The 24,358-nt window shown below is 48.2% G+C and overlaps 1 protein-coding gene across 2 annotated transcripts in view; it reads right to left on the reverse strand.

Annotated features, from left to right (window-relative positions):
• SLIT1 (slit guidance ligand 1) overlaps window positions 1-24,358 on the reverse strand; it is a 169,165-nt gene that overhangs the window by 117,055 nt on the left and 27,752 nt on the right. For both annotated transcript variants that reach the window (XM_029245813.1, XM_029245814.1), the window contains exon 4: window positions 22,356-22,427. In XM_029245813.1, the coding sequence (XP_029101646.1) occupies window positions 22,356-22,427 (72 nt within the window). The remainder of the gene's footprint in view (window positions 1-22,355; window positions 22,428-24,358) is intronic.

The following is a 24,358-nucleotide window of genomic DNA, read 5'->3' on the forward strand; positions in this document are numbered from 1 at the left end:
AAAAAATACAATAGGGACTTCCCTGGTGGTGCAGTGGTTAAGACTCTGCACTCCCAATGCAGGGGGCCCAGGTTCAATCCCTGCTCAGGGAACTAGATCCCGCAGGCATGCTGCAACTAAGAGTTCGCATGCCACAGCTAAGGAGCCCACGTGACTCAACTAAGACCTGGTACAACCAAATAAATAAAAAACAAGAAGAAGAAAATAAAAGTGGGAGAGGCCTATTTTGCAAGTAGATTACACATAGTCTATCTCCTCTCAATTCACTCTAAATCATATTTATGAGAACTGTGCTTCAGGGTTCGGAGAGGGAAAGATCTGGATACGTCATGAACCTGCTATAGTGACACCCCTACTCTGCCCTCGAGTTTCCTGCCCTGCCCCCCCGCTGCTGGGTCCCCTGGGTCACTCTGACTTGCCACCATTTTGGGACAGCCTAGTGTCCTCGCTATGTTCTATGCGGACAGTCCCTTTGCTCTGACTGTGCCCTCGGGCTATCTGGCCTGGGAGCAGACATCCCACCAAGCTGTTGAGCATTTCCTGGAGCATGATAACTCCATCAAGCCTGGCGGGCCCCCAGCTCCCAGCAGGCGGTCCTGAGCCTTGGTCAGGCCCTTCACGGGCCTTCTAAAGCCCCCGAGAGGCTGGGGCGGCCTCACTTCCTCTCCCCAAAGGGGCGTTTTGGCTCTGCTCTGGTAGGGGGACCATTAGCCTGCCCCATCACATGCCCCTCGCCCCCTCCTGGCCACCCACCTCCTCCCCAAGCCCCCGTGTCTCCACTGTCATTGGGAACCACAGTTGCGTGACAAATGATGAGGAGGTCCTGGGGATGCCATTTCATTCTGCAGGCGTCATTGTGCCTGACCTAAACCCAAATACCCAGGCCCTAGTCTCCCGGGTGACACCTGAAGGCCTCAGTTTCCTGGCAACCAGGAACAATGGCCCCTGGGAAAAGCACACACAGTTTGGGAAAGGGCAGCCTTTTTTCTCTGCGCCCCTGGGTACAACAGGGAGCTCTCCTCCACTGCAGGCAGAGTCTGGAGGGAAATTCAAGCCATGAGGACATCAGGGCCTCCCGTGCCCAGCTCCCCAACCTAACCCTAAGTTGCAGGAAGTCTCCCAGTGCCCGGAGCTCCCCTACCTGGGACTTTATGGGCCACCTCTTAATGGGACAAAAGCCCCTTTGAGCAGCCTCACTGCCCCTCCTTCCCCTCGGAAGCCCTTCATTCCAAGTTCCCCGAGCTGACTCAGGTGTTCAGACTTCTGCTCTGGTGGCCCCCAGTGTTACCTTTGCAAGCAAAAGTGACATTCTCTTTTCCCTTTAAGCACCCTCAATGGACACTGGGAGAATTAGCAAGAGCTCATGTGTACGGCCGGTGCTCAATACAGCAGCTGTTATCGAGGCCACTTTCTGGCTTGTGGGGCATCACCTATTTCCCAGCAGAAGCTGAGAAGCACAGGGACCAGAAAGAGACTGAGCAGGTCCCTGGGCTGACCTGTGCCCTTCACCATACGCCCCTGAAACAACAGACATCCAGGAGGGTTGAACTTCCTCGGTGCAGAATCACAGCCCCCAGGTTCCCCACAGACACAACGGGCTCCCAGGAGGATCTCAGAAACCTCCTCTCAAAACCAGGAACTGGGCTTCCCTGGTGGCACAGTGGTTAAGAGTCCGCCCGCCGATGCAGGGGACACGGGTTCATGCCCCGGTCCGGGAGGATCCCACGTGCCGTGGAGCGGCTGGGCCCGTGAGCCATGGCCGCTGAGCCTACGCGTCCGGAGCCTGTGCTCCGCAATGGGAGAGGCCACAACAGTGAGAGGCCCGCGTACCACAAAAAACAAACAAACAAACCAGGAACTCTCTAGTGAATTCTCATGTGTTGCAAAGGTTGCTTCTGCGAGATAACTCTTGCCTACGTGCTAGGGAAAGGGGATGACCTTTTTTTAAATTCATTCAAGTCCTGCTCATTTAAAAAAATTCCTTCTGACTGAAACCGCAAGGCAACTTCTGCAACATCAAGTAAGTGAATTTTGAAGAAATTGTTCTTCTTCTCCAGCCTTTTTGCTTTAGCTCTTGGGACTCCGTGCTGTCTCCCGTCCCCAAGAGGACAGGAAGGGAGGAAGGGTGTGACTCCTATTTGAAAGATGGGGTATTGGGGTACAGGAGACTCAAGGCCACAGCATCACCAAGGGGTGATGTCACAGCTGGGGCCCGGAAGCAGCCATGCACACAGAGCTGGGCCATCTTGTTGGCCCATCCTGTGCCAGGAGCAGAGGCAGGAGCCCAGAGCACAGGTTAGAGGGGGCAGAGGGCGCCTGGTCCAGAGGAGCAAGCCTCTCTCCAAACCATGGACACAGAAAAAAGAGGGGAGCAACAAAACCGCGCTAGTCAGAAGATGCTATGGCCAAGAATATAGCGAAGCAGGAGGGCCGTGGGCTACCTGAGGTGCTGGTGAAGGTGGGGGACAGGACCTCAGGCATCACAGATCTGACCTCCTGAGGCTGGATGCGCACAGAGTCAAGCAGAGCAGCTCCAGTGAGCAGGAGCGCAGGGGGCTGGGCTCAAGCATCCCTGCATCAGTCCCGACCCTCCCTCCAGCCCTGCCCCACCTGGCGCCAGCGCCTCTGTGGGAGTTCCCGGAGCCCACGTCCTTCCCTTCCTAGCACTCACCGCTGTCTCGTCACTGTTTAGAGTGCTGAGCTGATTGCCCTTCGTGACACAGTTAAGTCCTGCACCATCGGCCACCTGACATTTTGGACAAGACTCTAACTCATGTTGACTCCCATCCCCAGCAGGATCTACCAGCTTGGGAAAGTAGAGCCCATATCCTTTTTCTCTCACCGCTGCACCCCACAGAAACTGGAATGAGGCAGGCACAGAAATATTTGCTGAGTGTGTTACAAATGAACGATTCAAGATCTGAGCCAAGAAAAGCCAGAGGCTGACAGCCAGCCTGAGGCAGAGCCCTGTGCCCTCGGACTCGCAGGCATGAACTTCATGAATGGCACCCATTAAGCACAGCAAAGCATGTTGTCCAAGTAACTCACTCAGGATTCTGTTCCCCATCTCGTCCCTCGAGTGTGTGCCTATGTCTTCATCTGATGGGAACCCGTCAGCACTTAACATGTGGCTCCAAAACACTGAGGCCCAGTGGCCACGCACTGTATCACCCCATCAGCCTCTCCCTGGGGGAGGTGGAAGGGACCTCTCGAGTCCATTCTCCTCCCTCGAAGGGAAGCCCCTTAAAGAACAGTGGACCCGAAGAGCCAGGACAACAGGACAGCCCCCGCTAAATAGAGCTGACACCAGCAGAGACGCAGACACTGCCAAGTCTGCCTCTGCACTGCCGGCACTTCACCCCGCCACGGAGGTCCATAATCGTCCCCATTTACAGGTGAGGAGACAGGCTCAGGGGCTTACACTGCGGGGCCACCGTCCTGTGGCTGGAAGTGGCCACCGCAGAACTTGACAGTGAAACTGAGTGGGGCCCTGTGGGGCTCCCAGGCACAGAGGCCCTTTTGTCCCCCGTTTCTTGGAGGCAAAACTCCAGCCTCCATGAGCTTGCCTGAGTTCCAAAGGGCGGATGTGAACAGTTGCTAATCAAGGGAGGAAGAGCCGAGAAACCACCTGAGGCCATATTAAAGGGAGCAGAGATGCTCCTCGATATTAGGAGACCACTGAGACTAAGGGGGGGCAAGCCCTGCTCACACCCTGATCTTGTCAGAGACCCCACCTTCGAACCCCTGTTATAAAGCCCCTCAACAAATCCTCAAAACTATGTTGGGACACATAGTTTTTCAAGGGAGAAGCCCACTGTGCCCCCCTTTGCCTGGCAAAGTAACGAAGCTCTCCCTTTCTACTTCACCCAAAACTCTGTCTCCGAGATTTGGTTCGGCACCGGTGTACAGAGAGCCTGAGCTTTCGGTAACAACGCCAAAGCCCCCTCTCACAACCCCAGTGCCCTGGGCTTAAACGTAGGATTCCCTGAGGAGGTGGAGACTGAGAAGCGGAGAGCGTATGGCACACTGGAATCAGCAGCGGGGAGGGGTTGGGGGCGAGGTTGATGCCTCAGGAACTGGAGCAAGAGTGAGGATGCCCCGGTGGCAGTGGCTTCTTGCTGGGCAGCAGTGAGGCCTTGGGAGGCAAAGGCCCCAAACCTGAAACCTGAGCAGAGGTAAGTCCAGGTGGGATGCAATTAGTACCTTAGCTCAGGAGGGCCTCCAGCCTCTTGGCAGCTCTCGCTGGACACTGTGCTCCAGGCCTCACACTGACAGGCTCTCTCCCCAGAGCAGCTGCTTGTGCAAGCAGAGGGAGGGCTGCAGAAGCACAGTTAAACACCACTGATGTGTCCAGCCTCCTGTTTCTGAAAATGGCAATGAGGGGGACCAGGTTGGGGGCAGGTCTTCAGCTAAAGCTGTTTCCCTTAGGCATCATGAGACACAATGCTGTTTTGCCTGCCCTTAAGAAAAACAACCGTGAGCTGACACATCATGCCCTGGGGAGAGGCAAGAAGCGATGGTGGCTGCTGGCAAGGCCCTCCAGACACCTGGGTGGGCTCCTGAGTTTCTGGGGTTCTTTGGGTGGTCACGGAATGTAATACTGGAAGGGGACTCTAGGGCTGGCTAGCCTCATGTGTCAGCATGTGCACTTGGCATTGGTGGTGAAGAATGTAGACACACCAATAAAACAATATTCTGAATAAAAACCCTTCTCCCTAAATGGAAACGAGAACCATTTTCACCAGGCCTTTTTACAGAGTGCTGGCGGGCATGATTTGTTCACCCTGAAGGGCTGCTAAAACTTCGAAAACAACAGAAAGGAGTGATGCTTCCATGTTAACAAAGCCCCAATTTGAGAGCTTGAAAGATCTAGAGGCACATTCTTGCTGTGTAAGAGGCAACACAGCATCCTCGGGGCATGATGTGACACACCGGGGGGCAATGGCTACATCATTAGGAGGCGTCTCACCCCTCCCCTTCTGGGTGTGAGCTGATACTCACAATAGGGAATCAGAACAGATTGAACAGGGCCAAGTCCTCCCTGTTAGAGTCAAAACAGATGACTATCAATACCTACACCTTAACAAAGCCGGATGCTCTCAGAGTTAAATGAGCTGTGAATACCAGCATCGTTCTAGCCTGGACCAAGTTGATGCCCAGCGAAGTCAAATAAGAGACAAAGGAACCTTTTCGCTGATTAAGCTCCAGTCCCTTGGTCAGCACTAAAAACAGCTGCGTTTTTATTTCTTTAAAAGTAATGTTTTCCTTCTCCTGAATAATAAAGGGAATTCCTCACGGCACCTGTCCATCAAGAAACAGTAGGTGTTAACAGATGCACTTTGGAGAGAGGCACTGTCTTCATGACTCATTTCTTTCTTGTTGGAAAGAGAATTTCCAGAATCTCAGACATAATTTTCAGAATGTCAACGACATTTGGTTGCCCAATTATCTTTGTTTGAAACAAACAAAAAAATCAAACTACAAATCATCAAAAAACACCTTTGGAAAATTTTGCTCTAATATATTCTAAGTATAGAATGAGGATAAGATGCTGGTTGATGGGTAATGGAAATGTAACTGTTTTCTTTTGTTCCCTGCATTTCCTACTGTTACAAAGACTACGATTTATCTATCAAGAAAAATACAGGCTTAATATTTCTTGCTGGTTTACCATGTGCAAAATGTGGACCAAAATCCCAGCAGGCCCTGTCACTGGCATAATTTTATTTTATCCCTGCTCAACAATCTTGGATAGGTCTTTATTATGCCCTCTTTCCAGATGAGAAAACCGAGTCTAAGCAAGATTAAGCGACTTGCCCAGGTCAACTAGGTAGTAAGCAGCAGAGCTGTTGGATTCCAGAGTCCAAACTCTTAACTTCTGTGTTATGCCTAATACCCAACTCCCGGTTATTTTGGCAGCAGCAGAGAATACGTAGAAGATCCGAACGTTAAGTGCCCCATGGCTTCCCCAAGTCAGGGCCTCAGGGACACCTGCACCTTCAGAAATGCACAACCGGCACCTGCATGCACCTTCTAACACCAACAGATGGCGCTTATCAGCAAGGGACGCACTCCTGCAGGGAGCCCAGGGGACAGAGCCATTTGCAGTCTGTGGTCAATGTTCAAATAACCAGTTGTCCATAGCCTCCCCTTAGGGACAACTGAGGTCTCATGCCATCTCCAGCTGGCTATGAAAGATGTTATTAAAAATTATCGAGAAATAAGTGCCACCCTTTGCTCACAGAGTTTACTGCAAGGACCTGCCAAAAATGATTTCTTGTTCTCTGTTTGCTACCAACGGAGCTGATAACTTGTAGGAAACTGGTTTGTTTTTTCTAGTTGCCTTTAGAAGAATAAGACATTCAGATGACCAGGTGAAGTGACCACATTTCAACATATCTGACACAGAAGCATGGGGAAGTTTATGTTTGAACACTGTAATTGCCATATGTGCGTTTGCCCCTGTGAAATGCAACTGTTCATGTCTATTAGTTGTGTTTTTTTTCACATTCCCTTTTTTTTTTTTTTCATTTCACGAGCAGTGGGAGGGAAAAAGCCAGGCTACCCACCAGCCGTCAGATTCTCATAACTTACACCCACCTCCCACTTGTAAAATCAGTGACCACACAAGCACCCATCAACACTCCAGACAAGCTCTAGACCATATCTAACTCATCCGATACTTCCCATGCCTGACCAATCATGGCAGGCTTGTAATAAGCTGGGTGAATGAATCCATCCATCCATCCAGAGGGGAAGCCAGGCCCGCCAAGCTGGGAAGGAGGGGTGCCTCTCAGCCAGGCAGCAAGGCGAGAGGCCGTCTCCAGAACTCCCACGTCCCTCAGGAGGGACACTCACCATGGGAAACTGCAACGACTCAGGAGTCTATGACTGGCTGCTGCTCTGCAAACATCGACCAGGAATCACCCTAAGGATTCTCGCCTGCAGCAGACGCCTAGTAGAGGCTCCCAGTGTGTCCCCACCTGACATGGCACCCTTTAATAATGCTCTAGACCCATCCCTGGGAACAGATATGCCTCCTTTCTCTTCTTTCCTAAATGATTCCTAAAGATTATGAAGAGGAGAGCTGGTCACACACATACAAACAGATAAAAAGTCATTTTGGTATTTTGTTCTGTTTTCCAAGAAAAGAGTATTGACATGGTCAAAAATGGTTGGTCTGTGACAGAAAACTAAAATCACCACCCACAAGCCACTGTTCTGGACTCTGGGATGCCCTGGATTGCTTGGGGAACCACATGGAAACCATATAAGTCCAGATACAAACTGCTAAATGGCTTCCTCCAAAAGGCCCCAGGTAATAAACACTGTCTCCTTTGAGAACTGACACGTCCAAAGGATTCTCTGAGAAATGGTGGGCAGAGTTCCTGTTGGAATGGTGAGTTGGCCTCTGTGTGCTTATGGGGCATCAGGCCCTTCACTCCCTCTGGTCGGCTGGGGACTCTCAAGAGTCAGCCTGGGTGCAAAACGTCTCACAAGTGAGGGCCCCAGGGTACCAACCACGGGTCTCAGCACTGGGCACACCATCCCTCCGCGATGCATGCAGCAGGTGGCAGTGATGGAAACCTTCTCTACGCTCACTCCTGGCACTCAGCCTGGGGCTCTGGCTTCTGCAGAGAACAGCTCTCCTCTTCCTCTCCATCCTTTCCAGGGCCCTGCGGGGCAACAGAACCCCAGTGTGGCTTTTTCCCCTTCCAGCCATCCCTTATCCCTGGGAGCGGGAACATCTCTGGCGGTGGCTTTGGAGAGGTGATGGAGTGGCCGCTGTCTCCCTGCCAAGGGGAATGTCACGCCACCAGAATTTATGTGCCAGCTTTTCCCAGGTTACCTCCCCACCCATTACTACCCCATTAGTTGCCATGTGTTTTCCCCTAACTGTCACCAGCCCACACTGCCTCTTTGTTACCCCTCAGCTCTGGGGCCAGCCCCTTCCCAAGCAAGGGGTTGAGCTTAAACTCCACATTGTGAAATATTTCCTCCCTCTCTCTTGTCCCTCTTCGCCGGCCTCCCCTGGGCCCCAGAGCCTTTAGTAAAACAAACCCGCCAAAAGGCATTCTCTGCTCTGTCTGCACAGCACGAGTGGGCCCCCGAGTTGCCTGGCGCCCCTCATCTTCCACCAACACACTTCCCCTCCTTATTGGTATTCAGTCAATACCTTCCTTTCCTGACCCTTCCCTGCTTGGCCTCTGAAATCTGCCGACAGAAGGGCCTTTGTTGAAGGAGCAGAGGGGTGCAAACACCAGGGCTCTCAAGACACCGTGTGGACTCCAAAGGGAAATGAGTCGTTGCTCAATGGGGGCCCGGAGAGAGCGGTTCCTCTGAGCACCTCCAGAACCAGACTCTTCCTGAGGACAAACCTTCCGTGTCTTTTTACAGATCCGACGCCATTTCCAGAGCTATTCATTGATTTTTATTGTTCCAAAATTGATTCCAAAATGTGGACCAGAATCTGGGGTCTGGTAAATACTTTGTTACACAATTCGCTGGAAGCACTTAGGTATGAAGCATGGCTTCCAACACTGGGGCTTAAGTGAGGGGCCTCCCAGGCTCCCACCGTCTGCCAGTTTCATGTGTCTGCGAGCAGATGAACGGTCCCAAACACCATTTGGACCGGGCCTGTCCCCTGCTTACAAGTCCTGTTTGTGTCCCTGGTTAGACCACTCTGCATCTAAAAGCACCCCAAGGCCGTCAAAACCAGGCTCCCACAGCATCTCGGGCTTGCAATCCTGGCAGATGTGGAGTCAGCCCCTCCCTGAATTCTTCCAGGGATGAAGCACCGGGCAGAGCAGCCCACCCCTCAGCAGCCCACTCTTCAGGAAGCCTGCCTGATACAGAACAAAATCCACTTCCTCGTACCTTCTGCCCACTTCTGGAAGTCATGCTTCTGGAACAAATCGGTCCCTCGTCCTCATGACAGCCCTTCACATAGATTTTTAAATTACTCTCAGGGTTCCTCTGTATTTGTTTCCATCACACCAAACAGCCCAGGCCCCTGGACTCCATCTCACATGAAACAGTTTCCAGACGGCTCCCGAGGTTAGCCACCCTCCTCCAGAACATGTTTCTTGTTCTCCCCGCAGCCTCCCACAATAAAACACAAATAAATAAATAAAATACATAATTTTACACAATAAAACACAAATCCTAGCACTGAACACTGTTCTCTGGATGTGCTCAAATCAGCAGAGACTAGAACAGGCCTATCCCCTCCCCTGGAGAGGACACTTTGCCTCTATTAGTTTAACCTAAGACTGCATTCACTCTTTTAGCCACCTTACTCCTGAGTCATCCTCAACTTGAAGTCACAGGCTTTTTTCATAACAAGTGCTGCTAAATCAGGTCCCCCCGCCCCTCTTCAATGCTTTCACAGTCATCTTCATATTTATCAGCATTTCATTTCACCTCATTGATTCCCACCTAGTTCATGGAGATCTTTTTCAGTCTTACTTCTATCATCGTGAGTATAATGGCTATCCCTTTGCAGCTTTGTGCCACTTGCAAATCTGTTGAGCATCCCTTCTGTATGCTCATCCAATTCATTAATAAGAATGATAGAGCAGAGTCCAGAGAAACTAATGACTTGTCTAAGGTGTCAAAGCCAGATAGGGACAGAACCAGATCTAGAACACAAGCACCCTGGCTCCCAGTCCAGTACTCATTTCTATCACACTCTGGCAAAAAGTCTCCAGGACCCCTCAAATGGCTCTCTCTCCAGCCATCTATCATACCTACCTCCTTATTGGTCCATCCCGAGAGGCCCTGACTATAGACAGGAAAGTATGGTCAGGGCTGGATTCCTGGGAGGAAGATGGGGAAACTGCCCCCTGGCTGAAGGATCCTACTTTGTTAAATCATACCAGCTTCTTGCAGCTATAGCTCTGTGCTTCTCCAGGGAAGCCTCTGGAGCAGCCCACCCAACAGACCAGGCCAAGCAGAGCTGGAAGCGGCAAGGAGATCTAGGGGTATTCCTTCACAAGGATGCCTGGGATAAATGGAATAGAACAAGGGGGACCACAGAGATTCTGGGGATGGATCTGAACCTTGGAAAGAATCTGTACAATGGGCAGTCACTTACAGATAGCTTCAGCTCTCTTACAAACAATTCTCACAGATCTGTCCTAGAAACATGAATGCTCCCTTGAAGAATCTGCCAAAGATAATGGCCAGTTAAAGGGCTGACCCTTGGCCCACATCCTTGCTCTAAGTATAACTCTAGAGAGCATACCAAGATCACTGGGCAAACGTGCCAGGAAAACAGGTTAAGATCACTACAAGGATTCCTAATGATCCGAACTGCTCAGCAACAAGACTAGCTGTCTTGTGAAGTAGTGAACTCCCCCATCACCAATGTGCTTAAGTGAAGGCTGGAGTATATTACTTTCATCCCACTTGAATCCAAAGATCTAAGCTCCCATACCCTCTTTTCTGCCGTGACAGGTCCCTTGTGATTCCAAATAAAAAGCCATCACTGGGCCCAAATAGCCAAAACAATTTTGAAAAAGAAGAGCAAAGTTGGAGGACTCACACTTCCTGATTTCAAAACATATTTAAAAGAGACAGTAATCAAAACACCGTGGTACTAGCATAAAGACAGACAAAAAGACCAATGGAATAGAATAGAAGGCCAGGAATAAACCCTTTCTTATGTGGTCAAATGATCTTTGACAAGGGTGCCAAGACCATCCAATGGTGAAAGGACAGTCTCTTCAACAACTGGTGTTCAGAAAACTGGATATCCACATGCAAAAGAATGAAGGTGGGCCCTCATCTCACACCATATTTTAAAATTAGCTCAAAATAGATCAAAGACCTAAACGTAAGACCCGAAACTATAAGACTCCTAGAAGAAAACATATGGGAAAAGTTTCATGAGATTGGACTTGGCAATGATTTCTTGGGTATGACATAGGCAACAAAAGCACAGACAACAAAAGCAAAAATAGACAAATGGGACTACACCAAATTTTAAAACTTCTAAGCATCAAAGGACACAATCAGTAGAATGAAAAGGCAAACTGTGGGATGGAAGAAAATATTTGCACATCATGTATCTGATAAAGAGTTAATGCCCAGAATGTTTAAAGAACTCCTACAACTCAATAACCAAAAAAAAAAAAAAAAAAAAAAAATCAAATAACCTGATTTAAAAATGGACAAAGAACCTGCCGAAAAACTTTAGGCATTTTCCCAAAGATGATCTACAAATGGCCAACAAGCATTTGAAAAGATGCCCGACACCACTAATCATCAGAACACAATCAAAATCGCAGTGACGTGTTACCTCACACCCATTAGGACGACTATCAAAAACCAGAAAATAGCAAGTGTTGGTGAAATGCTGCAACCACTGTGGAAAAGAGCATGACGATTCCTCACAAAATTACAACTAGAAATACTGTACGATCCAGGAATCCCACTTCTGGTGATATATCCAAGATTGTACACTTACAAATGGTTAAAATGATAAGTATTAGGTTATGTATATTTTACCACAATTAAAAAAAAAAGTTATAGAGGAAAAAAACAAAAAGAAGGTATTAAAGAGGCAACAGTCAGTTTTGCCAGGGGTGGGAGGAACTGAGGAACTGTGACAGGGAGGTAACATTTCAAACAAGCTAAGGGAGAGATGTGGGCCCATCTGTCCATCCTGCTCAGGTGCAGACAGTGGGAGGAAGGGGAGGAGAACCCTCTGTGGCCCCCTGGCTATCACTCATTCCAGACTCCTCATTCTAGAAGACAGAGCCCGTCTACAACTCCTTCCAGGCCGAGATCCACACAACACTCTGTAATTGTGGGGTCCCTGCTCATGGGGCAACTGCACCCTCTCCATCTACCTGTGTCTCCCACACCCTTCAACACCTGACTTTAAACCTACCTTCCCAGAAGACTCCTGAGCAATCTCTTTCTTCTTCCTGTTTCTCTATTTTCTAAAATTTTCTATAACGAAAGGCAGTACAGCATGCTGGGTAAGAGCATGCCATGCATTCAAAGCCTAGTTCTGCCGACAACTAGCTATGTGATCCATTTACTTAACCCCTCCATGCCTCAATTCTCCCAACTGTAAAATGGGGATAACAATGGCCTAGGACTGTAACAATTAAAATGAGAAAATGCATGGAAATTGTTCGGCACATAAGTGCTTAACAATTGTATTAAACTCTCTTTTTAAAAAATACTGGAATGATTGCTCAAGCATTTTTAAATGCCTTATTTAACTTAAAAAAAAAAGAAACCTCTTATCTTTCTTTGCTTTTCTCTATTTTCCAAATGTTCAATATCATAGCAAAATTATTTATGTAATGTTTGAGATGGTTTTTAAAAATCCTCACTCCCCTAGAAGTTATTCACAGCAGCCCCCTCCTGCATCCCGGCTCTGTTCAGAATCTTCTCCATGCTTATGAATTGTTTATTCCGTAATGATTTTATCAGGCTGTAGGAGAGAACTGGCGGCTTTTCATTCCTTTGAGCCCTTGTAAAAGGTCCCCAGCAGGACACGATCCCCTGTGGGTGACCCATCCACAGCTCTTGCCCCCAGCCCTCCCCCAGGCCCTGGTTTCCAACTGGCTGTCCTTATTTGTGAAGGCTCACAAAAGTGTGGTTGTGAGGCAGTGGGGAGCAGAGCCACGGCCGGGGCTGTGCTCAGGACATCCATCCATGCTGGGCAAAGTCAGCCACTCTGGCACATGGTTCGTCAATCTCAGGCTGGCTGCCCTCTTCCGCAGAGGCTCCTGGGCCGACCCAGTAGGACGCGTGCATCTTCACTAGAGCTTTGACAGCAGGCACAGATTTAATGATTGGAAAGCACTTTGAGAGCCCAGAGTGCTCCATAATTGCCAACTCATAATCCCCAAATCGCTCTCTGCACGGCAGCAAGAGGTGAAGCGTCTGCCCTTGGGAGGGCTTTGTTCCTGTGGCTCTCACACCAGAACCAAGTTGGGCAGAGACAGACAGGGGCTCTGCCCGAAGAGGGGTCCCCACCTAAGACTCAGCAAGCATGCTGGGGAGCAAGGCTTCTCAAAGTGTGAACCAGATGGGCTTGACAATAATGCATATCCTTGGGCCCTTCCACACCTGTTAACTCAGGGTCTCTGAAGATAGTGCCTGGGGATCTGCATTTTAAAATCCTCTAAGTAACTCCCACACTAACTTGAGTACTGATGGTTTAGAGGTAGGTGCATGGGTCTGGGGTCAGGGGGACCTGAGTTCAAGTCTCAGCTCTGATCCTTATTGCCTGAGGCCTCAGCAAGTCTGACACTAGACCCACAAGATCTAGGTATTCCCCAAAAATAAAATTTTCAAGACTTTCACAGTCATATCAATTTGGCAACACCCTACATGTCCCCTGGGGGCTTTATAGTGAGCACAAGTGGATTAAAGGGGCTGAAAGGGGCTGAAAGTAACTCCACAGAGAAACTTGTTTAACCTCAAACTTCCCCAAACCTTCTAACCAAGGAAGCTTCTTTCTATCATTAGTGCCAGAAACACCTCACAGACTTAATATCTCACAGACAAAGCTCCTGAAGTTCCTTTCTGGGAAAAGGGGGTCCAGGGAGTGAGGGAGGGCATCTTAAGGTAGTTGTGGCAGGAAGAAGCCCCATTCCTCACGCCTGGGGTCCTCGGCGGGTGGCAAGGACGGTTCAGTTCCGCAGATCTGTTGCCGGGAGCGGACGTGTCACAAAAGCAAGGTCGCCTTCCTGCTTCGGGTAATTTCCCTCAGAGGCAAGACAGATCCATTTTTAACAGCTCTTCATTTCAGCAGAGAATGCCCCCTGCCTCTGATGGGGGCTGGGGACCAGGATGGGACGGGAGGCTTTGTTCTTCTGACCAGTGCTGACAGTTTAATTAAACCCAGCTCGAGACAAGGTCGGTGGGGTCAGGCATTCTTCAACAGGGCTCCAGCAGAATATCACACCCCCGCCTCTCCAGCCACCGAGGCCTGGTAATGAATTATCCTGGTCCTTACAGCAGGGATATAAATAAGGGGGAATCAATGCCCTCGGCTGCCCTTAATCACCCACCCCCACCCCTTCCAGGCCCAGCAGAGACACAAAGGGTCAATCTTGTCAGGGCACATATTGGTTTCAAGGCTAAAAAGAAACCCAGAGGAACTGGGTTTCCAGAAGCGGCTTCTGGACTAGGGAAGGGAATGCAACCAGCAAGAGGCGGGGTTACAAGGCAGCGGGAGAGACTCCTCCCCAAATCTGGGAGGACAGTGCACAGGCAGCTGACGCTCACGGTGCTCCCCACCCAAATGTGGGTGAAGCCTCAGTTTTGCTGCTATAAGAGAAGGAGGCAGGTTCAAATTTGTCCCTCTAACCCTAGCCACAACCCCTATGTGCATCTGCAAAACAACATCTCCACACCCTCTCATGGGTGGCTATCAGGTGATGAAGCTGATCTTCAACCCAGGTCACCTGCCACCGGGATATAACCACCCCAGGCAGGAGATACGGGTCCAGCCAGGCAATCATTTCCCCCACACACACTCCAAACTGTTGGTAGGTTAGAGGATACAGACTGCTTTCAAAGAGCACTAGTGATAAACCCTCACCTCCTGCAGAGACAGCGCCGCACCTAGCCGTCTTACACAGCTGTCAAGTGTTCTCAGCACCGACCACAGTGCCTGGCTCATAGGAGGCCCTCTGTAAATGTTGGGTGAGTGGGTGTGTGGGTGGATGGGCAGGCAGATATGGAAGGTGAGAGGGGAGTTGGATGTGGTGAGGGGAGGAGAAGGGAGGGTGGGTGAGGCATGGGGGGATAGATGGGTGTATGGTAGGTTTATGGGTATGTTGGTAGATGCCTAAGTGGGGGGTGAATGGGTGGGCTTGGTGGGCAAATGAGTAAAAGACTGGAGGGGCAGGCAGATGGATAGGTGGGTAGGAGGGTGTTAGATGGGAGGACCAGTGGCAGGAGATGGAGGATGGAGGGATGGGCGGATTAATTGATGGGTTGGTAGATGGGTAAATGGGAGCACAGATGAGAGGGAGGCTGGCTGGGTGGTGGGTAGATGATAGGTAGATGGGTGTAGGAGGTGGGCAGAGGGCGGACGGCTGGGAGGGGGTGGATGGTATGGAAGGATGAGCTTCAGCATCAGACAGACCAGGGTTCAAATTTGCCTCAACCCCTTGAGCAGGTCACAAATCCTCTGAGCTTGAATTTCTTCATCTGTAAAAGGGAAAATTCACTGATTTCCTGAGCATCTACTATGTGCTACCGAGCTTACACCTGACCTGACAGGGAGTTACACCTCTCTTGAATCCCCACGAAAGGCTGTGAGGCAGACATTATTATCTTTATCTGATAGAAGAACAAACGGGCTCAACGGGGTTCAAGGAAGTGGCCCAACATCATTTATCTAGTGTTCACTTTAACTCAGACAACAGAGGTTTTCCAGTGCATATAAAAACTGCGAGGTCTCCTACCATAAAAATATTATACTCTTTTTATCCAACACCTGGGAAATATAAAAAAGAAAAAGCCACCCAGAGATAACCCCTGTTGGCATTTTGTAGTCATTTTCCTGTGCATGCTTTAGAGTGATTTGTTTAGTGACCATATTGTCAAGACAATTTTGCATCCTGGCTTTGGTATCACAAACATTTATCTGTGTTACTTTGTCTTTCATAAAGGCCATTTTTGATGATGATATAAATATTCCATCAAGTGTATATACCAACATTTACTTAACCATTCCCCCAAGGCGGGACATTTCAGTTGTTTTATATAGTTTTCAATATTCCATATTTCAACATTCTGAGTTATGCTGCAATGAACATGTTTGTGGTCATATTTTATTGACTTTAGGATCAATCCCCAAACGTGAGATTTCTAGGTCAAGGTTTAAGCCCATTTTCAGACTTCTTATGGTCCCTTGAAGGCCTGGTGTCTAACTCCAACCCTATTACCAAACTGCTCTGTGGTCCAGGACAAATCGCCTCTCTGGGCCGCACATCCCAAACGTGGAAAGAAATGGACTAACCCAACACGTGGAGAAACATTGGTGAGGAATAACCAGCAAGAGGATTTCAACTGCCGAAGCTACACACACAAAATCAGTTGAAACGTGGGCCACACCACCTGATGTGCTTTGTGACCACACCTTACCCTGCACATTTGGTCTCTCTCAAACTTGTTTTCATGCTGATTTAACATACGGCCTCTGGTGAAAAAAAAAAAAAAAAAAAAAATCCATTATTTGCTCCAGGTGGAAAGTATTAGTAACGGATCCCTCAAAGCAGAAGAAAGGTCAACAGATGAGAGGCCAGAAACGCCAAGCCCTGCATCGTCTCTTACCCTCCTCCTGAGGGTAGGCCCCAGAGTGTGACTACACCAGGAGGTCCCATAGCCGCCAGCACAGCTCCTTGGCCCAGAAGTGAACTCCTGACCAAGCATGGGCCAACCAGAATCCTTCCCCAGAAATCTGGGCTGGGACTGGGGACTCGAGGAGATCTGAGCTCCAAGGTCACAGCAGTAGGAGGGGAGTAAGCACCGTGGCCAACCAAAGTCATGGTGGAACTGAGATGTTGCTGGTAAACCCAAGACACTGGTTTGCAGGGAGGAGTGGGACAACAAGGTAGACAGTCAGAAAGAACTAGAAACATCCCTCACACCCTTAGTCCCAGCTGTGCCTCACTTCCTGTCATGGGAGCCCGTGAGTCTGCTGCTTGTGCCTTTATACTACCCTGCCCACCCCAACTCACCAGCCTGCAGGGGTCCTGTTTCTGGAACCAGGAGTGCCCGAGTGCTCCTCGGCAAGAGCACTGGGAGAGTTACGAGAGATGTTTTGAAATGCCAGATGCTCAGGTCGATGGATTGTGGGGGGAGGGAAGGTAAAGAATATTAGCGGGGCTTCCCTGGTGGCGCAGTGGTTGAGAGTCCGCCTGCCAATGCAGGGGACACGGGTTCGTGCCCCGGTCTGGGAAGATCCCACATGCCGCGGAGCAGCTAGGCCCGTGAGCCATGGCCACTGAGCCTGCGCGTCCGGAGCCTGTGCTCCGCAACGGGAGAGGCCACAACAGTGAGAGGCCCGTGTACCGCAAAAAAAAAAAAAAAAAAAAAAGAATATTAGCAAATAAGTCTTTAAGCACTTGCTCCTGTACCCTTCCCTATAACCATCACCAAGGTGAAAAATTCAGGGCCCAGACAACAGGGACAAACAACCAGATCAATAAAAAGGTTTATTTAATCATTTCCCCCCAGAATGTGCCCTTTTTGAGATGACCTGAACTGGAGAGGCATCAGGAAGTACTGCCCCTGGTCATGAATTCAAGCTCTAGGCTGATATAAGCGGGGCGTGCTGCACAGGAGTCCTCCCCAAAGTCCCATCAGCTTGCACTCCTATGCTTAGAGGTGGGCTTAAGAAATAACAAGAGGAAACAAAAAGACAACCTATGGACTGGGAGAAAATATTTGCAAACGATGCTACTGAAAGAGATTAATTTCCAAAATATACAAACAGTTCATATAGCTTAATATCAAAAAAACAAAACACCCGATCAAAAAATGGGCAGAAGACCTAAATAGACATTTCTCCTAAGAAGACATACAGATGGCCAACAGGCACATGAAAAGATGCTCAATATTGCTAATATTAGAGAAATGCAAATCAAAACTACAACGAAGTATCACTTCACACCAGTTAGAACAGCCGTCATTAAAAAGTCTACAAATTTAAATGCTGGAGAGGGTGTGGAGAAAAAGGAACCTTCCTACACTGTTGGTGGGAATTTAAATTGGTGCAGTCACTATGGAGAACAGTATGGAGGTTCCTTAAAAAACTAAAAATAGAACTACCATATGATCCAGCAATCCCACTACTGGGCATATATCCAGAGAAAGCTCTAATTCCAAAAGATACATGCACCCCAATGTTCATAGCAGCACTATTCACAATAGCCAGGTCATGGAAGCAACCTAAATGCCCATCGACAGATGAATGGATAAAGATGTGGTATGCACACACACACACACACACACACACAATGGAATATTACTCAGCCATAAAAAGAATGAAATAATGCCATTTGCAACAACATGGATGGACCTAGAGATTATCATATTAAGTGAAGTCAGACAAAGAAAGACAAATATCCTATCATATCACTTACATGTGGAATCTAAAAAAAATGATATAAATGAACTTATTTACAAAACAGAAATAGACTCACAGACAAATAGAGAACAAACTTATGGTTACCAAAGGGGAGAGCAAGAGGTAGGAGGAGAGATAAACAAGGATTTAGGGGTTAACATATGCACACTACTATATATAAAATAGATAAACAACAGGACCTTCTATATTCAATATCCTGTGTAAACCATAATGGAAAAGAACATGAAAAAGAATGTGTGTGTATAGATAGATAGATAGATAGATAGATATAGGTAGAGATAGATGGATATAAATAGATGGATAACTGAATCGCTTTGCTATACAGTAGAAATTAACACATTGTAAATCAACTATATTGATACTTCAATTTTCTTTAATCGTTAAATAAAAAAAAAAAAAGAGGAGAGCTAAAGAAAATAGTCTCCCTATACCCAGACCCAGCTATGCTCCTGGATAAGGAAAGGCTTAGAGTTAGGGGCCAGATGCCTGGGAAGAAAAGGCAATAAGTGTTAGAGAAAGATTCTGGCTATAGAGCCTAGAAGTACTCCTTTGCCCTTGGAGCCAAAGGGCAACCAAGCCTTCCATCAGGGGCGGGGGGGGGGGGGTCCTTCCTCTAGAAGTCCCTCTGATGACTGCCGACTGGCCCTGTCCCCAAGGCAGCCAGCCCTGGGCCACCGGGGTGAAAACATCCAACGTTTCTGGAGGCTACTGCCTGCCCTGGATCCCAGTCCCGTAGGGTGCCAGGAGTAGGAGTCAGGCAGACTCCTGTCCCCTTCAATCGCTCTTCTACTCCTTGAATAGAGCTCCTTGTGCCAGCCTTTGGCTATAGAATCTGGGTATTTAAAATTCATTAAAGCGCAGAAGTCCTTTTCTCCAGGACTCCTCTTAAAATATAAAGCCATGAAGAGCACTGGGCAGGGTGTCCAAAAGGGCTTCATTACTGGCCCTGTGGAGGTCGTTTCACCTCTCCAACCTTGACGTTTGTCAGCAGTAAAACCAAAGACACTGCCTGCCCTGCAGGGTCACAGGAGTCAGACAAGACAGCGTGCACAGGAGGAACAGCTCCACTGCAGGGCCCTTCACTCACCCACACGTCAGGGACACAAGGAACGTCTGCTGCAGGCTGTCCTGGATACTGTACATGCTCAATCTCAGTTCAGCCTCAGGAGAGCCTAACAGTGCACAGGTAAGAAAAACTCCACCTGAGTTACACCATGAAAAACCCAGGACTATATGACACTTGACTTCCTACTCCCCTGTGCTACCTCCCATTCCACTAGGGATCCTGGTTCCCCAGACACCGGCCAAGAAGGCAGCCACACTGGCCACACGGTATCACCACTCTCAGGAGAGGGCCCAGGGACATGCAGGGCGCTGATGCCCCTGATGAAAGGTAGACTCAAGTGCTGGAGGGAGAGAGAGAGACCCCTGCAGAGCTGTCCTCTCCCCTTCAGCCCCACGAGCTGGTGGAGGTTATGGCGAAAGATGCTGGCCCCTCAAACTGTGAATAGAGCTGGAGGTGACTGCAAGCAAAAGCCGGGAGGTTTGTGGATTTAGATTCACACGATAGGGTCTTGGATATTTTTAAATAAATGAGGGATAGATGGAAACAACCTATGTGTCCATCAGCAGAAGAATGGATAAAGAAGATGTGAAATATATACATATATATAAAATATATTATATATATTACATATTTATGTATAATATATATTTATATATTGTATATAATATATATTATTTAAAAATATATATTATATATATATAAAATATACAGTGGAATATAATTCAGCCATGAGAAAGAAGGAAATCCTGCCATTTGTGACAACATGGGTGGACCCTGAAGGATTATGTTAAGTGAAATAAGCCAAAGACAAATACTGCATGGTATCACTTATATGAGGAATCTAAAAAAAGTCAAACTCATAGAAACAGACAGTAGAAAAGTGGTTGCCAGAGGCTGTGGGATGGGGAAATAGAGAGGTTGGTAACAGAGTATAATCTAACATATAACATGATGACTATTGTTGATAACACATTCTTAATACAATTGAAATTTGCTAAGAGAGTAGAACTTAAATGTGCTCAAAAAAAAGAAGATAAATATGCGAGGTGATGGATATGTTAATGAACGTGGCAGGGGATCCTTTCACAATGTGTATGTATATCAAATCATCAGTGTACACTTTAAGTATATTTCAATTTTATTTGTAAATTATACCTTAGTAAAGCTGAAATTTAAAAACAAATTTTAAAATTTTTTAAAATAAAATAAATGAAGGAGGATCAAAGCAGTGCCCAGAGCTTAACAGCAACTAGGCACATGTTCCAAACCCTGGATGGTGAAGGGCATCAATGTGCTGAAGGGAAGGGAACCCAAGCAGGCAAATAATGCTGGGAGAGTGGGGGCCAAAGCTTGAAAGGCTAAGGGGGCTTAAGAGAAGGAAAAAGAAAAGTACAGAAGGAGATCAAGAGAAAAAATGTTCAGGATGAATTTTTGCAGAGAGGCAGAGCTGTGATAACCGCCACAAGAGCCAGCTCCGAGAAAAGACAGGGCGGAGAAAACAGGAGCTGCTGGGGCCAAGTCAGGACAAAGCCAGCTGCCAGCACGGGACCAGTAACAGCATGGACCTTGTGGCCCAGCCCTGGCCCACAGGTTAAAGGGATGTTAGGGTGGCTGCACCTGCTGGGAAGGGTCTTGTGCCTTCAGCAATCAAGGAAGAAAAGTAAGGCACTCACTGTGTGTGCCTGGCACCAAAGGGCCAACCTACCAGTTGTAGGAGGACTGACAGAGAAGCCCCAGTATGAGCCCAAGGGTAGCAAAGACCAGCAGAAGGGATCATCACTGAGGGATCATCTCCATTTCTAGGGAGAGGCCTCCAGGCCAGGAGGAGGAAACAGGAAGAGACTGGAGAGACCATTTGGACAAACTGAAAATTAGAGCTCCGCCCTAAGGACAAAAACTGGAAGGCAGGATCAATGAGAAATTCTGGAGCTGCCTGCAGACCACTGGGCTTATCAAGAGGTGGCAATCATGACAGAGGTGGAAGGAACTAGCCATGTTTAATCAGAGCGGAGAAGATCAAGCTCCAGACTCCACAGGCACACCTCTCAGCACTCAGGTAGCCCCATGGTGCTGACTCCCACCCAGCCCCCACCCTTCAGTCCTACCTGCACCACCCACTGCACCTCCGGACTCACCTGCACCTCCACCTAGAAGGTGTCCTGTACTCTTCTTTAGGGAAGAACCGGCAGCCTCAGCATCTCACACCGTGCTTTGCTGGGCATGCAGAAGGTCCCAACCAATGTTTTTTCAGGTTGTTAATGACGACTAAACCTCCCAACTCAAAATTCAAAAACCTGACAGCCCTTCAAAAATTGAACAAGAGTACTGTACATGGTTGTTCTAGGTACTTACAGAAAGCAAAGCTAGAGAAATCATAAATTATTAGAAAGCAGATTTAGGGCTCAAAGTTAAGAAAATGTTTCTTTTATGCAGATCTGTCCAACAATGGAATTGGTTGCCCAAGGAGGTGGTGAACTCCCCATCACGAGAAGTAGCCAAGCAAAGATTAAAAGACCATACGTACGCTAAGGAGCTGCAGAAGAGAGTCCTCAGGTAATCTCTAAGGTCCTGTCCTGCCCAAGATCCCACAAAATGAAATGTACAGGAGAACAACTACAGACATATCTCGTAAATCATGGAGCAGCAGAATTGGCCACTACCTTTTAAACTTGAAAGAAGTACATTTACAGCAAATACAAGTATGACTTTATGCCATGGTTAATAAGCTCACAGACCTCATTACTCTGAGTTGAAAACAGAAACAGATCCCAGAAGGGCTTATGTGAATGAATATTCCACCCAAGACAGGTTACCAAAGGCAGCGAGAGATGCATGAGTACGGTCCTCCCCATAAGGTCTGCCATCATGGCTGACAAGCTTGCCCACCCCGAAGACATTCCCATACCACACTGTCAGGGGCAGCACACAGAATTGGATAGACTGCCAATTTTGTCAAGTGCTTGCCATGAAGAAAGGCCCCGCAAAGCACCTTCCTACAGTAAGCCGGCCTTTGATGCCCTGAACGATGCCTGCCAGGTGAGAAGCACAGGCGTCATGGTCATGGAGAGTCCAGGCCCCACTGACCACACACTGCCCCCTCAACCGGGTGAGAGATAAGACCACAGAGAGAGCTTTCTTCCATGAAGCGTCACTCACAGCCTCGACAGAGCCTGGTTATTCTGGAACAGCAGTTCTGGTAATGCGTACAGCTGGTTCCGGTTGAGTCGTCTAAAAAAGAGAAGAGAGGAGGAGTTGGAGCTGGCCGGGGAATCCAAGGGACTTTTCAGAAAGCACTGGATTCAGAGTCAGAGGGCCCAGGGCTCAAATCCTAACATGTCACTGTATAACCCCAGAGAATCCCCTTCTCGGAGCCTCCGTTTCTTCATCTATATGAAGTGGGAATTCCGCCATCCAACCCTTGGGGAGGACAAGAATAGAACATCTCTGAAAGCCCCTCAACCAAGGACCTGACATGTAGTGGACAGTCAGTAAACAGAGCCTCTTTCCTTCCGTTACGCCCTCCCATACCCATCATCATCATCACTTTACATTTGCAAGGCCCCGTGTAATTCATCAGGCACTGATTCAAATATTATCTCAGTTTGTGAGCTGGACACCTGACTACCCTTGAAAAGTGAGATACACCCTAATGGGATAGGACTGGCCACGGGGTTCTGATTCTTTATTGCTTTCATCCACATTTGGCTCAGTGGTGACTCAACTTTTTTATTGTCTGCTTTAGGTCTTTTTTCAGAATGAAAATACCTTTATTGATTTTTTTATTTATGAAAATGCATGCTTAATATTTTTAAAAGCCTCAAATAATAGAAGAAAAAGCATTCGGCCACCTGCATTTTCCTCACACAACAATTTGTGGATGTCTTTCCATGCCAAACAACAGAGGATGACACTTTTAATCATTTTATTTTTAGTATGTCCATCATTTTTTTAATTTTTAAAAATTTTTTATTGGAGTATAATTGCTTTACAATGTTGTGTTAGTTTCTGCGGTACAATGAAGTGAATCAGCTATATGTATACCTATATCTCCTCCCTCTTGGACCTCACTGCCCCCCACATCCCACCCCTCTAGGTCATCACAGAGCACTGAGCTGAGTTCCCTGTGCTACACCACAGGTTCCCACTAGCTATCTATTTTACACCAGATGGTGTATTTATGTCAAACCTAATCTCCCAATTCATGCCACCCTCCCAATTCCTCTACTGGTGGACAGACAACTATTCAGTATTATAGACACAGGCAGGAGTGAGAAGTCTGGTTCTGGAATGTGGCCTGAAAAGACAACGCAGAAAGGACTCAGACTTGTCCCAGGAAGGCAGTGAAGTTTAACCAGACTCATCTTGCCACCTTAGGCAACCAATTCTCTGACACTGAAGTGTAGCACTCCAGCCCAACTGGGGTGGGGGGCAGTGACACCTATAAAGTATGGAACCTTGGTAATCACACTGTGTCTACGGACCACCTGCAGGGACATCACCAGGGAGGTGGTAAGAGCTGCACTATCCCAGGCTACCCCAGAGCTGTTGACTCAGGATCTGCATCTCAACCAGGTCCCCAAGTGATCTGGGTGCACGTCAAGGCTGGAGAAGCACTAGTGTAAAATGCAGCCCCTGCCCTCCAGTCTACCGTATACATTTTCTTTTTAATATTTATTTTATTTTTGGCTGTGTTGGGTCTTCATTGCTGTGTGCGGGCTTCTCATTGCGGTGGCTTCACTTGTTGTGGAGCATGGGCTCTAAGCACGCAGGCTTCAGTAGTTGTGGCTTGTGGGCTCTAGAGCGTAGGCTCAGTAGTTGTGGTGCACGGGCTTAGTTGCTCCGCAGCATGTGGGATCTTCCTGGACCAGGGCTCGAAACCATGTCCCCTGCATTGGCAGGCAGATTCTTAACCACTGTGCCACCAGGGAAGTCCCTCTGGTCCACTCTTGTGTCACAGAGCCCACCACAGTGCCTGGCACATAGTAGGCGTGCAACACATTTATTTGCCAAATGAATACATGACATTAGCTGAGCTCAGCTAGAGGCACAAGAGAGGTTTGGGTAAAGCTTTGGGGGGGGTCTAAGAAGATGTCCCCACATACGGGGGCTGTCAGAGGGCTATCTTTTTTTTTTTAAATAAGCTGATCTTTAGATATGTA

Source organism: Monodon monoceros, unplaced genomic scaffold, assembly GCF_005190385.1.
Source record: "Monodon monoceros isolate NGI ecotype Baffin Bay Population unplaced genomic scaffold, NGI_Narwhal_1 Super_Scaffold_4, whole genome shotgun sequence".
Classification (NCBI taxonomy): domain Eukaryota; kingdom Metazoa; phylum Chordata; class Mammalia; order Artiodactyla; family Monodontidae; genus Monodon; species Monodon monoceros.